General features: G+C 38.3%; 1 protein-coding gene across 5 annotated transcripts; it reads right to left on the bottom strand.

Moving 5' to 3' along the window:
• Nucleotides 1–822: 822 nt before the first annotated feature.
• zdhhc18b (zinc finger DHHC-type palmitoyltransferase 18b) lies at nt 823–17,684 on the bottom strand. Of its 5 annotated transcripts, XM_047159169.2 has the most exons (10): nt 17,078–17,669; nt 15,896–16,056; nt 11,770–11,925; nt 8,424–8,561; nt 7,207–7,258; nt 6,883–6,985; nt 6,635–6,747; nt 5,185–5,281; nt 3,663–3,737; nt 1,132–1,247 (listed from the first exon to the last, which is right to left on the bottom strand). In XM_047159169.2, the coding sequence occupies exons 1-9, from the start codon at nt 17,356–17,358 to the stop codon at nt 3,696–3,698; spliced, it is 1,143 nt and encodes a 380-aa protein (XP_047015125.1). In that variant the 5' UTR covers nt 17,359–17,669; the 3' UTR covers nt 1,132–1,247; nt 3,663–3,695. The 5 variants fall into 5 exon arrangements, with proteins under 5 accessions (XP_053540224.1, XP_047015124.1, XP_047015125.1 ...); XM_047159168.2 differs by lacking the exon at nt 3,663–3,737 and having other exon boundaries at nt 883–1,250; nt 17,078–17,675; XM_017482454.3 differs by lacking the exons at nt 1,132–1,247; nt 3,663–3,737 and adding an exon at nt 3,868–5,118 and having other exon boundaries at nt 17,078–17,668.
• Nucleotides 17,685–21,710: the final 4,026 nt, after the last annotated feature.

Below are 21,710 nucleotides of genomic sequence, written 5' to 3'. Positions count from 1 at the left end.
CAATCTTTTTCCAGCATGCACAGTCATTTGCATAAAGAAGGCTGGTCTTGGTGCACTCCAAGTATGTAGCCTCAAAGGCCAGATATATGGATCCCAGAGTTCATTCAACACACACAAATTAATGTATTCATCTTAAATTATTGCTGTTTAAATAAACTTTCCAATTGCATATTGTTGCGTTGCTGTTTTGGCACACTGCTAATTAACCAACAGTAGATATGATGGAATCTGTGAAATGTGTTCCACTGTTGATCGTAGTGCTGATGTTTCCCAACATGGCGGCATCCATGGGAGTTTGGTTAGCAGTTGTAATTTACCAAAACATTTGCTATTCCCAACTGTTCCATCTTGATTTCACTGTGACTATCTGTAGATTGTTTGCATAAGAGACTCAATCGCTATGTGCTAGCTAGCTAAATCATTAGCCTTAGATGTTACCCAGTTTATGCTGTGTCATATTTCTCAGTAGCCTAGCATTAGTGTGCTCGTGACTTGAACCACTTGAACAGTGTACTGTGACCTTCTGACATCAAAAGCATTCCATTTGACTGTCAGGACCTCAATCTTTTTGAGATAAATTGTACACTGATAACAGAGCCTGAATATTTAAAGTAGATGATCATATCTGCATATCCAAATCCACACATTTCTTCATTCCCCTCATCACACAGTAGCATCTTTCTTACATATTTGTGATCTATGTGAAAACATCTGACCTGCAGGTTTTTCTAACATCCTTCAGAAAGGCCGTTTTTTTATTATTATTATTATTATTATTATTATTATTAATTATTATTATTATTATTATTATTATTATTATTATTATTGGCAATGCAAAGCTGAAGCATCCAGGAATCCCTAAAATATCAGAGAGAGTCCCCTAATTTACAACTGCAAATGTTAGGAATAATCAGCTTCCTTGTAGTTTAACAGGTGATCCGTGCAAAGAAGTGTATTTTGAATCTTGGTTCTTGGAGTCTTTTTTGCATATCAAGCTACGAATGTGCTTGGGTCCTGGTGCTGGAACTAGAACTGTAGATTTGGTTAAGAGATTGTGAGGTGGTCCGCTTTCCCTTGTGATGTTGTCTGTGGGACGGCGTCTCCTGGACTTTTGAGACCTTCGGCTGTACAGGAGCAGGAGAAAGAGTGACGGTGGGTAGAGCGGCCAAGGTTTGAGACTTGCTCTGAGGACAGGGACTGGAGTTGTGAGGAGAGCAAGTGGTGGTATCCAACATGCCTTTAGTATCCTGCTAGAAGGACAAAGAGTAAATGCAAAGAAAGTAGGAAATCAGAAAAGAAGCAAAGAAGAGGTGGATGTGTGGATAAATAGAAAGCACAGATAGAAAGAGAAAAATAAGTAGGTGATTAAACAAAGATATCCAAATGGATAGAGAGGTGATAGTATAAGCAATTAAGGCAACCAGTGACAAAGGGGCACACAGACATCAATCAAGCAAGTTTAAACATGGCAGGCAGCAACACTTAGGAGAGAACTCATGCAGGGGATGAGTAATACGGAGGAAACGGATCAGGCAAGTTCATACTATATACAGTGCATCCGGAAAATATTCACAGCGCTTCTTTTTCCACATTTTGTTATGTTACAGCCTTATTCCAAAATGGACTAAATTCATTATTTTCCTCAAAATTCTACAAACAATACCATTTGCCATGAGACTCAAAATTGAGCTCAGGTGCATCCTGTTTCCACTGATCATCCTTGAGATGTTTCCACAACTTGACTGGAGTCCACCTGTGGTAAATTCAGTTGATTGGACATGATTTGGAAACGCACACACCTGTCTATATAAGGTCCCACAGTTAACAATGCATGTCAGAGCACAAACCAAGCCTTGAAGTCCAAGAAATTGTCTGTAGACCTCCGAGACAGGATTGTATTCAGGCACAGATCTGGGGAAGGGTACAGAAACATTCCTGCACCACTGAAGGTCCCAATGAACACAGTGGCCTCCATCATCCGTAAATGGAAGAAGTCTGGAACCACTAGGACTCTTCCTAGAGCTGAGCGATCGGGGGAGAAGGGCCTTAGTCAGGGAGGTGACCAAAAACCTAATGGTCACTCTGACCGAGCTCCAGCGTCTCTCTGTGGAGAGAGGAGAACCTTCCAGAAGAACAACCTTCTCTGCAGCACTCCACTAATCAGGCCTGTATGGTAAAGTGGCCAGATGGAAGCCACTCCTCAGTAAAAAGGCACATGACTGCCCGACTGGAGTTTGCCAAAAGGCACCCGAAGGACTCTTAGACCAGAGATTGAACAAAGATTGAACTCTTTGGCCTGAATGGCAAGCCTCATGTCTGGAGGAAACCAGGCACCAGTCATCACCTGGTCAATACCATCCCTACAGTGAAGCATGGTGGTGGCAGCATCATGCTGTGGGGATGTTTTTCAGCGGCAGGAACTGGGAGACTAATCAGGATCGAGGGAAAGATGAATGCAGCAATGTACAGAGATATCCTTGATGTAAACCTGCTCCAGCGCACTCTGGACCTCAGACTGGGGTGAAGGTTCATCTTCCAACAGGACAGTGACCCTAAGCACACAGCCAAGATAACAAAGGAGTGGCTACAGGACAACTCCGTGAATGTCCTTGAGAGACAGAGCCCAGACTTTGACCAGATTGAACATCTCTGGAGAGATCTGAAAATGGCTGTGCACTGACGCTCCCCATCCAACCTGATTGAGCTTGAGAGGTCCTGCAAAGAAGAATGTGAGAAACTGCCCAAAAATAGGTGTGCCAAGCTTGTAGCATCATACTCAAAAAGACTTGAGGATGTAATTGGTGCCAAAGGTGCTTCAACAAAGTATTGAGCAAAGGCTTTGAATAATTATGTACATGTGCTTTTTTTTGTTTTTTATTTTTAATAAATTTGCAAAGATTTCAAACAAACTTCTTTCACGTTGTCATTATGGGGTATTGTTTGTAGAATTTTGAGGAAAATAATGAATTGGATCCATTTTAGAATAAGGCTATAACATAAAATGTGGAAAAAGTGAAGCGCTGTGAATACTTTCCAGATGCACTGTACTATAACACATGAAGCAGCTCTATGAACTCGCCACTTCATCATGACATCAGCACTTTTTTCCTCCCTGGCACTGGCACTTGCATCTATTTCCACATAAGTCACTTTACAAAGTACATACGTACAGTATCTCCTGACATATTGTGCAAATGCTTACAAAACAACCCTGCATTGTTAAAATAAAATACAAAAAAAAGAGACCATTAAAATAATGTCAAGATCAAATAACAAACCAAACATTACTAATTAGATTAACATTGCCAAAGTAAGATGCTCATTTTTAGAACAAAACAAACAAAAAACAAATCTAAGATTTTCAAGCTTGCAGAATACATTCTGCAGGCTTGAAATTCATATATTCTAATATTAAGCTTATGCAGTATGATACGGCCTCACATAACCCGTTTCATACACTGATCAGCCAAACAATTGATGTAAATTCAATGTCGAGTAGTGCTGAGGGAAATCTGATGGCATGGCCTGTTAAGGCTCGTCAGTGTGAGAATCAGCCATGTGGTTTAGAAACTGCTGCTCACTGTGTTCAGCCAGACAGCATGCAGAGCCCAGCCATGCCGGCTTAAGTAACGAACCAAAGCCGATGGCTGTGTCTTACTGACCTCCCCATCCTACTGCTGATCCCAACTTATTCATCAACTGGCACAGGACAGTGCAAAGTCCAGACAATCATCCTCCTAAACATACACCCATAGTTATGACTGTGGCAACACTAATGGATAAATGAGCTAAATGTAATGGAGATTGTGGTCATACACCAATACTAAAATAAAACACAAAGTGACAAATCTGCATGCACAACTTCAATTGTACTTTTTTTAAAAAAAAGTTTATTTAACATTTGTGAAATATAGATTTAAAAAAAATAGACACACAAACAGACAGCATGACCCAATAGTGAACTAGAAAGACGTATAAAATATAACAAACATGCTGGACATCCTTTGTTTTGCAGCAAATCACATAGTATTGTTCTCTTAAAAATAGTACCGCATGTTCTCTATATGCAAATGGCTTAAAATAAAGATTTTCTCTTCCTAACACAATCATATAACATAAGGCATCTATGTGGATTTGAGTAACATCAACAGCAAAGCGCATCTCTTAGTCTCCACTCATAAGCACTTGATCAAACTGTAAACAGGAGGCCAATTCGGATTCATTAACATGGCTACTCTGTGTCAGGAATAAAAAAAATTTAAAAAGCCATAGACGCAGTCAAGCAGACAGCGTGAGTTGTTGGTAAGGCAGTATTTCAATAGTGCATTAGTTCTGAGGTTTAAAAACTGACCAGTTTCTTGGGAGAAAAAAAAAAATTAATAAAAAATAAAACAGTTACAGGATTACTGATTTAATGCTCCAATACTGTAAACAGTGTGACTTTTGTGAGCAAAAGCATCAGATAATACTGCACTAACGTTAATATTGACAGTGATTGACAAACCCAAACACAAAGCAGCATCTAGTGAATCAACCAACCACAAACTTGTACAAAAGACCCTGAGCTAAGATGTAAACAAATGTTCCAATATAAAATGTACTGATTAAAAACTACTAGCTCATTTTTTTTTTAAATTCCATGTTTGTGCAATACCATGATCTCAGATACAGTAACAGCTGTATTGCCCCTACAGTACTTCCTTTACAGTAATCAACGCAACCCAACTTATTATAAGCAGTCGGATCACAAATACATAACTTTGCATACAGTAACAGATTTCATTTCCTCTTTCCATTTAGAAAATGCATTTCAAAGTCCTGAAGTACATGCAAAGACATGGAGTCACATGACATCGAGTCAAGCAAGCTCAACAGCTGAATTTATTGGCAATTCCTCACATTAAAAAGGAGGTGAGGACAACCAATATGAACCTTGTGTCCAAGCTCATCCCAGAGACTTTGATATTAATATTTAATAATAGGAACAGCGTTTCACATGCCGAAAAACAAAACAAAAAGTCGACTCCTATGGTTCATCCAGGTAAGGTGGAGATGCTTGGTTTGGGGTAGGCATGTGATCACTCAGGCTGTCGAGTGGCTCTGAATGTGAAGGGGAGACTGCTGAAAGGTTAGGGTAGAAGAAATGGGGAGAGGAGTATGACCTGATACAGACACACGTCCTACCATGTTGATGTCGTTTTTTGCAGCAGGAAAACCGATCTCTGTGGGACCCGCGTGGACAACGTTCTCTAACGGCACAAAGCCTCTTCTATCTATTAAACTGGGACAACGAAAGAAAGAGTGGGACATGTTTCAATTGTTACTCAAAGGTGTGTCCAGTTAATCCATAAAGAAGAGGATGACATCATATTCTGTACGCTGTGAAACTTCGATTACTCCCAACTTTAAATCGGATTCTGACACCCTGTTCACATGGTATTTCATATAGGGTTATAACAATAGTAAAATAATGGACGATATTACGTGTATTACAAAATACACCAACACACCATGAAATGTTTATTACTTTCATATAAAAATAAAAGTGATGTTGAAGCTCTTCTCCATCATTCTTACATGCTTTTCTAGCACTAGCACTGTTCATGAGGGAAGACAGTCAGCATGAGACGATCGGACACTTCAGATCAGTTCAGATGATTTTGGATTTTAAAGTTGTAATTAAAATATAGTTACAGATATATCACTTTGAACATCTAATAATGGTACAAGCTTATTTAATAACAGATGCCAAGGGCTTTGAATAGTTTCAGTTCATAATTTTTGGTTACAGAGGCTATGTTAACTTCTGTTATAGCATCTGTTTAGCTGTCCATCTTCATCAGCAAGGTAAGCAAAATATTCCCATCTCTCACTATTTCAATTCAACTTTTCATAATGTTGAGGGCATGACATCACACTATATAGCCAAAAGTTTGTGGACACCTGACCACACCCATATGTGCTTGTTGAACATCCCATTCCAGATTTATTCCCCCTTTGCTGTTATAATAAGCTCCACTCTTCTTCAAAGGTTTTCCATTAGATTTTGGAGCATGGCTGTGGGGATTTGTGTTCATTCAGCTACAAGAGTATTAGTGAAGTCATGCACAGATGTTGGGTGAGGAGGTTTGGGGTGCAGTTGGTGTTACTGTTCATCCCAAAGGTGTTCAGTGCGGTTGAGGTCAGGGTTCTGTGCAGGACACTCGAGTTCTTCCAATCTATGTCTTCATGGAGCTAGCTTTGGAACAGGTTTGGGCATCTTAGTTCCAGTGAAGGAAACTCATAATGCTACAGCATACAAAGATATTCTATACAACTGTGTGCTTCCAACTTCATGACAACAATTTGTGGAGAAGGTCAACATATGGGTGTGATGGTCAGGTGTCCACAAACTTTTGTCCACATCATGTAACTTCTCACCAACCAGAGTCAAATTAACAAGTGCAGTTTGATTTGATTCAAGGCAAAACACATGGTGAACTTTAGTGTTCACCTCTTTAAATGCAACAAGTATTAAAACTTGCATCAGTCGCCCATGTTGTAGCATTAAAAAGGTATTAAACTTTCAATAACTTATGCAGTTCTAATCTCATACTGTCATAACTGTCCAAGTCAGTTAATCAAGCTCACTCACCTGGGAGGCATGGGCCCACAGAGCACTGAGCAGCAGTTTTTTAAAATGTTGTTATGACTGTAAGGATTCCCAGTTTCCTCATTCCCACTCTTCCCTGACCAGGAACCTTTAATCTGGAAGAGAGAAAAAAGCTTTTAATCATCACCATTATAGGATATCGTGTCTATTAAAACTAGGCTCAATTACAGAATACGAGGTTTCAAATGACATAGTTTTTGACCATAAGATATTAAATGTACAACACTCACATCCTCATTTGTGGTGAGATTAGCAGAAACCAGGTATGTATGGAAACCTGAGAGGCCTAAAATAGACCAAACTGAAAAGAAGCAAACCACTAACTCTATAGCAGTGGAAAGGAGTAAAGGAGAAATACAAAAGACTGAAGTCACAAACAGATTACATTAAGTTTATACACATGTCCTTTTACACGCCTAATTATTACAAGGGTAAAAATAGAAGCCAGTAACTGCACCAAAGGGGAGTCATAATGAGACGATAATCAATTATTTAACCCAAGTGTCTTCAAACAGGAGACTGTAGCAAAACGGAGGTAAAATCCAAAAGGATATCTAGCAGGACTCGCTTGGAGTGCAAAAACCAACCCGTGTCCTCCTTGTGACCCTGTAAAAACAGTTTATATATTTAGTATATTTAATAGTTATTTGGTCATAATCTGGTTATTAATAAACATTAAGAGTCAGCACTATCTGTAAGTGGTTTCTCTGGCTCAAGACTAGCAATATAAAGAAATTAGAAATGAATAAGAAAAATAAGCCTGGTTTTGCCAGATCATTAACTGCACAGCAGTTTTCACAAAACTACATAGGATCTGAGACTCCTATATACGGAAATCCTTGATGGAATGGTAGGTATTGAACGGGAGTGAGTTGGTAATTGATACCACATTCATGCATCCCTTCATATTTTATCTCAAAACAACCCAATTTCAACTAACGTCTAATCACTTTTTTGCTATCATCATCAGTTGTTTGATCAAGTAACCTAAACACTGTCTTACCTAGCAAACTGACTTGGTCCAACATCTACCTAGGGTAGCTTTGCTGGCTCTTCCTATATAAGGTTATGCAGACGCTGGTCTGGTGTTGGCAAAGGAGCACTTTTCAACACAACCATGCTAAAGGTGGCTGAAACTCTGTTGGCTATGGTGGCCCAACAATAGCCCAATGGACAAAATTATACTTGAACCCAAAGTTGATCAGTGAAATGGCTGATGTTGGTTTAAACCAGTTGGGGAGATGCTCCAACAAGCTGAGACTGCCCATTCAAGCCAGCATTTCTTACTATTTCTGAATCAGTGGTCTGCATACTGGAAGGACATTTTGATTACAGTCTCAAAGTTCACCCAACATTTAGCAAAGGACATACAAAGGACATAATAGCAACAATGAGCACAGCAGTACACTATTAGGCGATGTAGTATAGCTATACCGCCAGCGATGAGCAGTAATACAAGGCTGCTACGCCATTCCTAGACCATATTTTCTTGATATAAACCCACATTAGAATTCTGCAAATAATTAGACCAAGTTTGCTGTAGTAGCAGTCCTTGTTCTAACTAAAATTAACCAAACCATTCTGTTTAATACAGCTATCGTCCCCCCACTCCTATCTACACACCATTTAAGCAAAAATGTCTCTGCAATCTGGAACAAAGCAAGGTAACAATGCTATTTATGTCATCATGAAAGAGGTTGAACTGAAAGTTCACACAATATGTGGGATTCAGTTTGAGGGGAAGCTGTGAAGCCAACAGTAGCATACATACTCAGAGCCAAGTGTGTAGTCACACAGCCGAAGATGAAGGCAGTGAGAAAGGACAGCGAGACGATAAACATGTAGAAGAAGCGATAGTTGCGCTTTCCCACGCAGTTTCCGACCCAGGGGCAATGGTGGTCAAACCGCTCTAAAGAAAAGGAAAATAACACATAGGTTTATTCATATTATATTAAGATAGCACTCCTGTGACCTAATGCTAACACTGGGTATTAAAACCAGACAGGCAAATCAGAACTAATTAGTCCGAGTAAGGAACCATCACTGACAACCAGATCAAATAAAAAGCTGAATAAGGTGTAGCCTTGATTAAATCTGTATAGTCTCAAGTAATATAGACGATACTTCATTTCCAATGGATTTGTTCACAAAAGTAGTCAGGCCAAATTTAATGGTGCATTAAGTAAGAGTAGACTTTTTCGTTTCTAGGTTTATGTCTCTAATGGTTAAGTGTGCTCGACATGTGAACGATTCCCACCCATATTCACGAAGCTCCGCCCCCCAGGATCTACATCGGCTCGTAGAGCATAGTGGCTATAATATGACTGACAGGAGGCGCATCCAAACACAAATAAGCGTTCTGGACCAGAAGTCAATTTTCCAAATGGGCTTCTGCAGCGACTTAAAACAGTTTTGCTAAGGCTACGGCTTAATGTATTGCATTTTTTTTTTTTTTTGAGCGTTCTTCATATCTTCCATTGTTATTTGTATAAGTAAGGAATAAAAAAAATTGACTATTGCACCTTTAAAGACAGCATCTCATATCTTTTTCAAGAAGGTACAGATTTGCCTTAATCTTTTCACCAGTTAAGTTTCTTCTAAATAAATAAATAAATAAATAAATATTAAAAAATAAAGAACCTGGCATTCTGAGTGTTCCCAACATAAGTTGTCAGTCTAGTCTGTTTGTCACCTAGTGTTTTCTCAGTGTGTTTAACAGTCACATACATACAGTAAGTTCATCTGCAAAATGATAATTGTTTTTACAACCCCAAATCCAAAAAAACGTTGGGATGCTGTGTAAAATGTAAATAAAAACAGAATGCAATGATTTGCAAATCTCAAAGCAATATTATTCACAATAGAACACAGAAAGCATGTCAAATGTTTAAACTCAGGAAATGTACCATTTTAAGGAAAAAAATAAGGTAATTTTGAATTTCATGGCTACAGCACATTTTTAAAAAGTTTGGACAATGGCAACAAAATGCTGGAAAAGTAAGTGTTACTAAAAAGAAACAGCTGGAGGAACATTTTGCAACTAATTATGTTAATTGGCAACAGGTCATTAATATGACTGGGTATTAAATAAATAAATAAATGAGTATCTTAGAGAGGCAGAGTCTCTCAGAAGTAAAGATGGGATGGAATCTGGATGGAAGCATATGTTTCTCTAAAACCTGTATATACCTTTCAGCATTGATGGTGCCTTTCTAGATGTACAAGCTTCCCATTCCAGAGGCACTAATGCACCCCCATATTATCAGAGATACAGACTTTTGAACTGAGCACTGATAAAAAGCTGGATGGTCCATCTCCTCTTTAGTCCTCTTTAGTTTAGAAGACGCGGCGTCCATGGTTTCCAAAAAGAAATTAAAATTTTGATTCGTCTGACCACAGAACAGGTTTCCACTTTGCCTCAGTCCATTTTAAATGAGCTTTGGCCCAGAGAAGACGGTGATGTTTCTGGATCATGTTCACATATGGCTTCTTCTTTGAATGATAGAACTTTAACCAGCATTTGTGGATGGCACGGTGAAATATGTTCACAGACAGCGAGTGAGTTCTGGAGGTGTTTCTGAGCCCATGCAGTGATTTCCATTACAGAATCCTGCCTGTTTTTAAATGCAGTGCCGCCTGAGGGCCCTAAGATCATGGGCATGCAATATTGATTATCACTCTTGTACCTTCCATACAGAGATTTCTCCAGATTCTCTGAATCTTTTAATGATACTATGTACTGTAGATGATGAGATATTCATAGTCTTCGCAATTTTATGTTGAGGAACATGATTCTGAAATTGTTCCACAAATTGTAGATGCAGTTTTTTGCAGATTGGTGAACCTCTGCCCATCTTTACTTCTGAAAGACTCTACCTCTCTAAGATACTCTTTTTATACCCAATCATGTTACTGACCTTTTTTAACACTTACGTTTCCAGCCTTTTATTGCCCCGTCCAAACTTTTTTGAGACCTGTTACGGCCATCAAAAACCTTATTTTTTCCTTAAAATGGTATTACTGGTATAAAAAAATGGTATAAAATTTCCTCAGTTCAAACATTTGATATGTTTTATATGTTCTATTGTGAATATTGTGGGTTTATGACATTTGCAAATCATTGCATTCTGTTTTCATTTGCATTTTAGACAGCATCCCAACTTTTTTGGAATTGGGGTTGTAAAAAAGAGGGATAAAAAAAATTGCATTTTGTTTTTTTTTTAAATTTAGTTCTGCCCTGAATAAGCTATTTCACATAACAGATGTTTACATATAGTCCACAAGACACAATAATAACTGAATTTACACAAATGAACCAGTTTAAAAGTTTACATACCCTTGATTCTTAATACTGTGCATCATCACCTGCATGATCAACGACTGTTTACGTTTTGTGATAGTTGTTCATGAGTCCCTTGTTTGTCCTGAGCAGTTAAACTGCCCACTGTTCTTCAGAAAAATCCTCCAGGTCCTGCACATTGTTTACTTTTCCAGCATCTTCTGCATATTTGACCATTTTCCAACAGCGACTATATGATGTTGAGATCCATCTTTTCACACCGAGGATGACTGAGGGACTCATACATGACTATTACAAAAGGTGCAAAAATTCACTGATGCTCAAGAAGGCAACACGAAAGATTAAGAGCCAAGGGGGTGTAAACTGGATGATCAGTGCAAATTGTTATTTTGTTTAAAGATATATTTTTTCTATTTAGTACAGCCCTTCAGAAGCTGCATAAGACATTTACAGAAGGCAAAATAACCCTTTACACCGATCATCCTGTTCAAAAGATTAATAATGAAGCATATGTAAACTTTTGAACTGGTTCATTTGTGTAAATTCAGTTATCACCCATTTAAGCTGAGAAGCCAGCAGGAAATTACGTATAACCAAGATAAACTTGGGCAGTGCACTAGAAGTGACAATCTATAACGTGGTTTACAGTTGTTTCACAAGACAGATGTTGCATTTAGGACAGTATGAAGTACTCTTGATTGGAATTAGCAAATATTACAAAGCCATAGACATAAGCTCAACTGCTAAGCTTTTTCTAGAGGACACCAGTGCCAAAGAGCAAAGAAAATGTCATCCCTGCCGTTCAGTCATTACTCACCTACACAGTTGTCACATAAGCTGCAGTGGGAGGTGCGTGGCGGCCGGAAGATCTTGCAGGTGAAGCAGTACTTTAGCTTAACAACCTGCTGGTTGATAACGACCTCCTTGGTGCGAGGAGGGGGGCGATAGGATGAGGTACAACCGTTGGGGTTATCTGTATAGAAAAAAAAAACAAACAGCACAGTGTTAGAGAACAGCCTTTCTTAACGAAAACAAAAACAAAGTTATATAAAAGATGCTAATTACATCAAGGCAAATTATCTTTTATATTATAATGTATAATGTTCTTATAATGCTTTGGCATTTATTACCAAAGGATATTTCTGTAGAGGGAAATTCTTAGACCAGGACCACAAAGATGAGATGAGATAGATGAGAATTGAGATGGAGCTAAAAATTGCAACCATGTTGTTGCTTTCTTAAGATAGATCAGTTAAAATGATATTCTTTTACCAAATTACAAATATATACAAACAATTACATGATTCCAAGGGCTTATTAAAGGCAACAACTTCGTCACAAAATCCAACAGGTGAAACGGGGCATAACAAAGCAGTTCTATTTTCTGTGACTAGATCAGCCTGAAAAATAAATAAATAAATAAATAAATAAATAAATAAATAAATAAATAAATACTGTATGTGAACCTCTTTTCGGGTTGAAACTATATGTTAATGCACCCTATTTGCCACAGTTTGCCAACCATTCTGTCATTTCCACTCAAATTAAAACAGGTCTCATTACAGATGGCTTTGTTAAAGGTTACAGAGTGGCAGGATTAAACCGTCCCTCCAGGATTTCATAATTTTCTGATCATATAAATGAACACAAAATCAAGCACACTCTGCAATATTCAGAGGAGCTTGCAATTTTTTTTTTAATTAACACAGATTTGAGCAAAGATGTGTCATGTGACATCACAACGCGCATTCCGTCAAAGCCCTCTCCCATTCGGTTCGATGTGTCGAACATGAATACAGCTTAAAAGGTCTTATTTACCAACCAACATGACATGCAAAACAATTTCATGCAATTTGCAGATTTGCACAAAAAACAAATTGCATCTCAAAGTAAAAAAAAAAAAACTGCAGCAAAATCAAGTATCGTAAATTTTCTAACTTTCATATGGTCCTTAACTCATCATAACCACCATCTCTGGTCACCGCACAACCTCCAAACTCCTACTTCATGGAAAGCGGACACAGATATTCAGCCAGGATAGGCTTGTGTGATATAATGAGATTATTGTTTCTACAAAATAATGCACTGCAATAATATTTGGCAACATGTGTTCTGATATTAAATTATTTGTGCAGGAGCTTCACAATTTAACACCAGAGTATTCTGTGGCAAAAGAGTACAGCAAAAGAGCAGTCCTCTTCTACCCAATAAAACAGGAGATGAGCCATATATGAACTCCATTATTAACCTGAACACTCAAGATTAAACAGCTGGGGGGGGTTGGCACACTCCTGCTTTTTCACCACCAACCGTGAAAATTAGACAGCCGATTTGTAACAGGATTACACCCAAAATGTACTACTATGGTTTGTTTTTTGTTTTGTTTTGTTTTTTAACTGTTTACTCAGCATTATGGTAGAACCACCTAAAAATCTGTTATCCAGCTGAAGCTTTTTTGTGATTGGTGTCGTTCCAGCTGCACAGCTCTTTTATGCCTTCCCTTAAACTCCCTAAACCTGAAATGGTCTTTTGTTAGACCAATGTTTCTGGACAATTACATCGTTTATCACAATCATTTTAAAATAGAAAATAATGAGCAGGGGAAAATGAACACTGCACAAGACTAAGTCTGGATATGGATAAGTTACTGGAATGTGCCGTGCTGCACCGCGAAGTGGAAAAGCACTAAAATACAATTTAAAATAAGTATCATGGGGGAAAAAAGGATGTGGAGCATTATAAATGAGCACCATTAACTCCAGGTAGGGGGCAGCAAGGTGGTGCAGTGGGAGGCATTGCTGCCTCACAGCACAGTAGGTGGATTGGTTAAGATAAACTGCCTTTACGGGTGAATGAGTGTGTTAATCTATGTGCGCGAATGGTTCCCTACTCCATTTATGGTGTAGCTACTGACCAGGATACAAACAAACAAATATCAGAAAAGCTCCACCTCAGGGTCATTCTGAACCTAGCAAAAGGGCTGTGGAAAACCATTCTAAGAACTGCATCACACCAAATGTCACATCTGGATAAGAACAATGAGAGCTGGTCATGATATTAGACTGATAGAGCAAAGGATGGCTCTGCTTTGGAGTTTCAAACTTTGTTGTTTTTTTTGTTTTTTTTTAAACCTAGGAGTTATATTTGATGCAAGTTTGTCTTTTGATCCACATGTGCAGAATATGGTTCAAACTAGAACTGCAAAAACTAATCGATAAAATCGATAAGAATCGATTATGAAAATCGCTGTCAACGAACCTCTTTATCGATTAGTTGGTCTGCACGCGGCACGGGGGAGATTTACTCATTACGTTACTTCTGTTCGGAAAACACGCTCCGGAGAGTAAATACTAAAGTTGTGTCCCAAATGACTTACTCTACACTTACACTATGCACTACCCGGCTAGTGCAGTGTTTCTCAATCGGGGTCCGCGGACCCCTAGTGGTCAGTGGTGTAATTGCAGGGGGTCCGTAGGAAAGTTTTAAAAATGTTTAAATAATATTATGTATATTTTTTGTTAAATATATAAAAACATATTCAAATTAGATGTTTTAAAATTAATCAAATTGCTTATTCGCAAATATCGTTCACTGATGGATTTATTTTCAATTTATTTACAAATGAAAATTTGCAAAAACCTATGAATGGTAGAGAAGTTCAAGTGTTGCATTGATGGATAAAATAAACAAAGGATAATTCAGAGCGTCAAATTAAATGTCACACAAACAATAAAATGTAAAAAATAAAATCTTGAAATGTTTTGATTCAATTTTAATGTTAATATTATTAATGTTAAATATTAATAAAATAAAGCAACATATATAGAAATGACTGTTTAATATATAGGGTCCTTGTGGATTGTTCGAAATATGCTAGGGGTCCAAATCTCACAAAAGGTTGAGAACCACTGGTCTAGTGTATGTATTTTAGAAAGGTAATATCATCTCAAATGGAACACAATTTTTTTACTAACCTGTAAGTTCGTCCCATCCGACTAATCGAGAAAAATAAAATAAAATAAAATAAAATAATCGGCCGACTAATCGATTATGAAAATAATTGTTAGTTGCAGCCCTAGTTCACACATCCTTCTTTCATTCAGAAATATTGCAATATTGTGCAATGTTATCGTTGTCCTATGTTATCGTTGTCTGTGGCTGAAAAGCTGATCAACGCTTTTGCATTTTCTCACATTGATTATGGCAATGCACTACTTTCTGGGTCTCTAAGTCTATAATAAATAAATTACAGTATGTGCAAAATTCAGCAACTAGAATCTTGACTGCCCCCCTGACAGGTTACATGTAGATTTTAAAATCCTTATGCTTACATACAAGAACTAGCAGGGTTTGGCTTCCTAGTATTTGGTTAAGCTTTTAACCCATTACACTCCAAAACGTGATGTTTGCTCCTCCAGTTATGGTCGTTTAACTGTCCCTCAGGCTCGTGTATGTACTATGGGTGATAGGGCCTTTTCTTCTTAGGCTCAAAAAGGTCTGAAATGGTTATTTAGTTTCTTTTTTTTTGGGGTAGGTTCCATCTCACCTACACCCTTCTTCTACCTGCAAATCCTTTGCTCACCCTACAATTTCAATACCTCTGATCAGCTCCAGTCTGGATTCTGCATACCATTCTGAATATTTTCCTAACAATCTTTTCTGGTGCGGTCAGAAAAATCCAAAGCAATCCACATTAAAAGATTTGTTATGACCAAATACTCTAATGTGGATGCCAAAAATTAAATATTATATTTTATCTTAAGAAGACAGAGATCATTATACCCATCACCCTGGGTATGAATCATTTATTTGTTGTTTTAGTTACATTTCCTGAATCCCTGAATAATAATAATAATAATAATAATAATAATAATAATAATAATAATAATAATAATTACACTTGAATGAATAAATTTGACAGCATGGTGACTATGTGTGCTCACCAATCTGTTTCTCAATGTCAGCTGCCTCCTCAGGTGTCGCCCTAGGAAGAATGCCAGGGTCCGAGAAGCTGGTCTGAAATAGGGAGATGACCACAAACACAAAAAGGACTCCTCCAATCACTGGTATGCAGCCAGTCAGGTGTTCAACCAAGAAAGGACAACTAGAAACACAACAGACATGAAATGAAGGCATGTTAGAGTGCACAAACTGGCAAAGCCTATTGGATAAATCTATACTCCAGAAGTCTTCTAAAGTACAGTGTGTCCAAAAAGTCTCCATACCCAGGGGGCTATGTTTGCCAGCACCACGTCAGTTGCATCTTCGTCAGTGGATGTTTGTGGACGTCCACTACGTCCTCAACACTTCCAATCTTTTTGAATTTGTTAATAAGTCTGTCACATGTGTGATATACTCACCACGTTTCCTGTTAAAGTCAATCGCAAGCTTATGACAGCTTACCGATCCAGCCATCAGAATAATGTCATAGATATATTTATTTATTTTAATGAAAATTTTTGGAAGACATTTGGTTAAAAAGTGTTCATTTCCCCTGTGTATGGAGACTTTTGGGACACCCTGTAGATAAATGACTCAGTTTAGTGTCTACAGTGAATATCCAAAAATGAGAGTACTGATTACCCAAAATAAATAAATAAAATAAAAAATAAAAAACGTTCCAGTATTGTTGTGCAGCTGTGTGTCATGTTGTGGTAGGTTATAGATTATTTGTCAAGGGACAGTTGTGCACTGAAATATGAGGCTCGGGTACTGTACATAAGAAGATAACTGGGTTAGGAGAACAAGAAAGAGGGGAAGGATTACAGTTTAAAAAAAAAAACTGTAGAAACCATCATACAATTTGTACTGGTTTTAATGGAAACTGTAATGGTCCCTGTGGGTCTCTACTGGTAATTTGTTGCCTTCTGTTGGTGGCATGTTATGTCTAGTGGATACCATTAAGGACCAATAATGGTAATGGTTTTAATGGTTACCTGATGGTTTGCAATGGTATTTGTAGTTGAAACCATTAGAATTTCTGTGATGGTTTCTATTGTAGTTGTTGTTTTCAGCAGTGCTGCCATGTATGCATTGTAAGCATGTAGGTAAAGTGCAGATCCTAAGTGTAGACCATACTAGACCTAAGTGTAGTATTGTAGTATCAAACACAATCAAGCACTTACTCAAACACGAAAAACAAGCCGCTGGTGACGAGGATGAGCCCCATGGTGAGAGGGAGAACACCGCTTTGACGTGCCACCATGATCCGACCATCACAGTAAAAGCGATTCTTTCCCGGAAACACTTCCCATTTCCTCTTGAGCCGGCTGGGCTTCTTTTCCTGGCAAGGACCCGGAGAAGGAGCTATTGTGTGTCCAGGTGTTGGTGTAGAGAGTGCATGAGGATCTATTTGTTGATATTCACAGCTTTTCATGGTTTCCTGGTAGTGTAAGGGAACTGTCATCCGATGTTTTGTCTCCCAAATAAACACTTACACTTCCTGTATCCTCGGTCACTGCTCACACGGTGCCTCCAAACAAGATCCTACTTTACACAGCGGCGCGGTAGCACTGGCGTGATGTGACCGGAAATGCTTCTCAAATCCGACGTCTACGCGTCGTACGTCACACATGACTTCAGCATTTTAGCTACCGCTGTTTTCAGCATACCTTCATGTCCTCCACCCACGGATTAATCATTAATGTTTGTTTGTAACACGTCAAACACGTAGACCAAGCCGGTCAGATATACCAGGTAGTGACGTATTGCATCGACTTCCTGTATGGGTGCGTAAACATTACTGCACTCTGATGACAGAATCGTGTGTTACAATGTCTGTCTTCACTGTTAATACGACCGGCTTTTGTTAACATAAAAATATCTTTCTTCTTAATACAAAATATTAAGAAAAATAATTGAGATCATAGCTGAACTGTGTCATATAAGGAACACCTTATAGGTGCACGAGCAGTCTTGTCAGCTCGTGTCAGGGGAAAATGCATACATGCTCCGAAAGTCCCCAGATGAAGAAGTCATGGCGTCACATCAGTTGACAAAAAGGAAGGAAAACTGTTGAGGGTTGAATAACTTGATTTTATAGCAAAGAAGGGCGTTTAAAGCAAAGAACAATATGTGTGAGGGTGGGACAAACAGTGGGAATTGGTGATCTGTTGGTGATCAGTGATTGGTCGTTGGGGAACAATGGTGATTAGTGATTGGTTTTGGGGGAACAATAATGATCAGTGACTGGTGGTTGGGGAACAATGGTGATCAATGATTGGCCATTGAGGAACAATGGTGATCAGTGATGGTTTGTTGGGGGACAAGGGTGATCAGAGCCATATCAAGTGCAGGACAGTTGCTTTCATCTGTTTACAAAGTCACTTCATTAAGGGGATCATAAATGGATCTAAAAAAAGTTGACAAATCTAGTGACAAAGGTTCTTAGTTGGCAACACTGGATAAAAACAGGTATGATTGCTAACTCACATCAGTACTTATGGCAAATATTACATGATACCTCACTATGTGGTACCTCCTTGCTGGAAAATTTGACAGTTGTTTTAAACAGTAAGTTGCACACTGCGATAAATGACATTGTCCTAAAACAGAGCAGATGCAGGAGATGCTCCTGTTTTTTTTTTTTGTTTTTTTTTTAATCTTTTACAATCTGACAACCACCACAATTCACAGAATCAGTGAATGCATATCCCAAGCTACAGTTTTGCACAATGTGAACAAATGATCAAATTAATTCTACTGATCCTTGTTTTGTTAGAATGGTTTAATTTTCTAAACAGTGTTTTAATTGTTGGCATGTAAATTATTATTATTATTATTATTATTATTATTATTATTATTATTATTATTATTACATTTGCAGTAGAATAAAAGGGTATCACATTTCTTTATCCTTTATCCTTCCCATATAACTTCTCAAAACAGTGATCAAATATTGACAGCGGCATGTTTGCCTAGTTCATATTGCTAAATCTAAGGCTATCATTCAGCAGCAAGTATGTTGCTTGAACTAAAAAGAATAGGTGCTACCACTAAGGAAGGGATGACTGTGAAACAAGAGAAAGTGACTGAAGCTTTGTAATGCGTTTGAAGGCTGATGGATGTCATGTCAGTGCCGAAAGCAGCGCCGGACTACCTTACGCATGAGATCACATGCATCTGAGTCACATTGAATACTAATGAGCATTAGTCTTTAAGTTCTGACACTTGTATCACTCTTTACCTAGCATTTGTCATGTTCACTCAGTGTCTGTGTGGGTTTCAATGCTTGCTTAGTGCTTGTTCATCTTCTTAGTTTTTGTGTATTGCACTTATTAAATAGTCATCTGCAATTGCATCTGCTTCCAACTCCAGTACCTGACAATGGATCATTTTGGTCTTGTTAACTATATTAACTAGAGGCTTGGCTGATGAGAACAGTTTGTTTACTTTTTCAAGCACTCTCCCCAAATATCAGGAATCTTGGTGGTACACTGAGTCAAGTCACTGTCATACGTTGCTACATACCCCCAGTAGAGTATCAAGCATATAGGCATGAGCAATTAATTTTTTTTTTGTATAGCACTTTTAATAATACATATTGTCCCATAAAGCAGCTTTACAGCAATATGGGTATACAGGGATAATCAATAAACCTATAAGGATATGTTGAGCAAATCCACAAACACATGATACAACAGCTGAGAAGATGTGTAGAGCATAACAGTGAACATGTACAGCATATGGTGTAAGTAATAAATACAAAAGTAAGTATATGTAGTTTTACTCTCATCGGTTCCTAACTTTTCAGACACCCTGTAGATCCATCCATTTTCCATACCACTTATCCTTCATAGGGTTGTGGGGGAGCCTGGAGACTAGTCCACATAATTCAGGGCACAAGTCAGAGGACAGAGTGCCAACCCATCACAATGCACAGTCGCCACACATTCACACACTATGGACAATTTTTTTTAAATGCCAATTAGCCTACAATGCATGTCTTTGGACTAGGGGAGAAAACCAGGGTACCCAGAGGAAACCCCCGGAGCATGGAGGTAGGAACTCCTGAAGCATGGAGGCGGGATTCAAATCCCCAAAACCGGAGGTGCGAGGCAAACATGCTAAACACTAAGCCACCATGCCCCACACACCCTGTAGAACTCTGATGAGCGAGTCAGAGGCAACAGTGGCAAGGAAAAAATCCCTGAGGAGATGCAAGAAACCTTGAGAGAAACCAGACTCAAAAGAGAACCTATCCTCTTCTGATTGACACCATATAGAAGGGTTATGGATCAATATACTTCTACAGGAGTTTATTCCAATCAAATAGTACTAAGTGTGTTGAAAGGATGTTCATCATGGGAATAACATTCCTGTAATCATTACTCTTCTACAACTGTATGATATAAAGTCAAACTGTATAATATAAAGCTTGAAGAGGTGGGCTAGGGCACGGTTCAGGTGGACTCAGGCATGGTATGCATCTAGTGATCTATGATTGTGCTGTGCGAGATCGCTTTTCTTCCTTTTTTCTTCAAAACATAAAATCGCATTGTAATGACCCGGAATGTTAAGTGCAATGTGAGTGCAGGCCAGCGAGGGAGTGGGGAGGGGGGACAATTATGCTTGGGCAAGGTACAAGGCAATCAGGCCTAGTGTGAGTACACCATAAGAGTCCTGGAAAAGCACTGTAAAGTCATTATGGTTACAGCAGTAGCTCTTAGCTACAGGTCTACAGTAGCAGGTGAGGGTTACACACTGAAGCAAGGTTTTATGGAAGTGTAATGCTTTAGAATGTCCATGTGGGAACATCAATAGCAGCAGAAAGTGAATCACAAGTGCAGAAAATCCCAGTAAAGTTCCATCACTTAGCACAAGAAGATATCCCTACATGCAACAGTGCATTGTTACAAGAAATCAAGTCAGAGTTACCGATGTGATGCTTTGTAGCATATGTTGGTGCAATAAAGTTAATCCATCTAATGTAACATTTTGTTGTTAGAGTCATAGTTCTACCATCTGTGCTGACATGTACTGTACACCTGCTTCCTCTTTTGCATCACACCAGTTTCATCCATACTTTCCACTGAATTGTGTTACATTTTGAATGTTACAAGCAGCCACAGAATCACACATGCAGAATAAATTCCTGCACGTTGTTTCCAGCCTATTGTTTCCAAAATAGCAATTTTGTTTTTCCATTTTGGTCACACAATTCTCATCAAAATCCAATAGATCCCTAACTGCAAACTTTTGTTGTTGGTGTCAAGGCATAGCAAAGAATTGTTTATACCAATTATTTTGCTATTTGGGTATATTTAGCTCAAGGCACTTTTTCAACGGTGTCGTTCCTTGTTGGTTTCCAGAACAGCAACCAGAGTGAACGCAATATGTTTCATGTGAGAGGCAGTAATTATTTTCAAAATGATTCTTTCTGAATGCTCTATTCAAGTGCTCAAAATAAACTGTACATGGACATGTTTTGTATATTATTGCATAACTCGATTTTTGCGTGTTTATTACACATTCATTTACATGTTACAGCATTACATACACAGCATCAGTAATTCCACTGTGTTGCCACTATCTTTCTCACATATCTAACTGAAAACTTATGTCATAAGGTGTTAGATTCACATTCGCAAAATTCTCCAATTATTGCTGTTGAGTTTAATCATATTTAATAGGTTAAGTCCACAATTTTAAACCCATACCATATTAAAATATCTTTTTCTGCTTTTTCTAAAAGTGCATAGGATAGATACTTACTTGGCCTTGCAGCTTGTAACATTGTTTAACCATTTCTAAGGTGGA

This window comes from Ictalurus punctatus, chromosome 12 (assembly GCF_001660625.3).
Source record: "Ictalurus punctatus breed USDA103 chromosome 12, Coco_2.0, whole genome shotgun sequence".
Lineage (NCBI taxonomy): Eukaryota > Metazoa > Chordata > Actinopteri > Siluriformes > Ictaluridae > Ictalurus > Ictalurus punctatus.
Note: the sequence above shows the minus strand (reverse complement) of the source record. Positions and strands in the feature narration are given on the sequence as shown.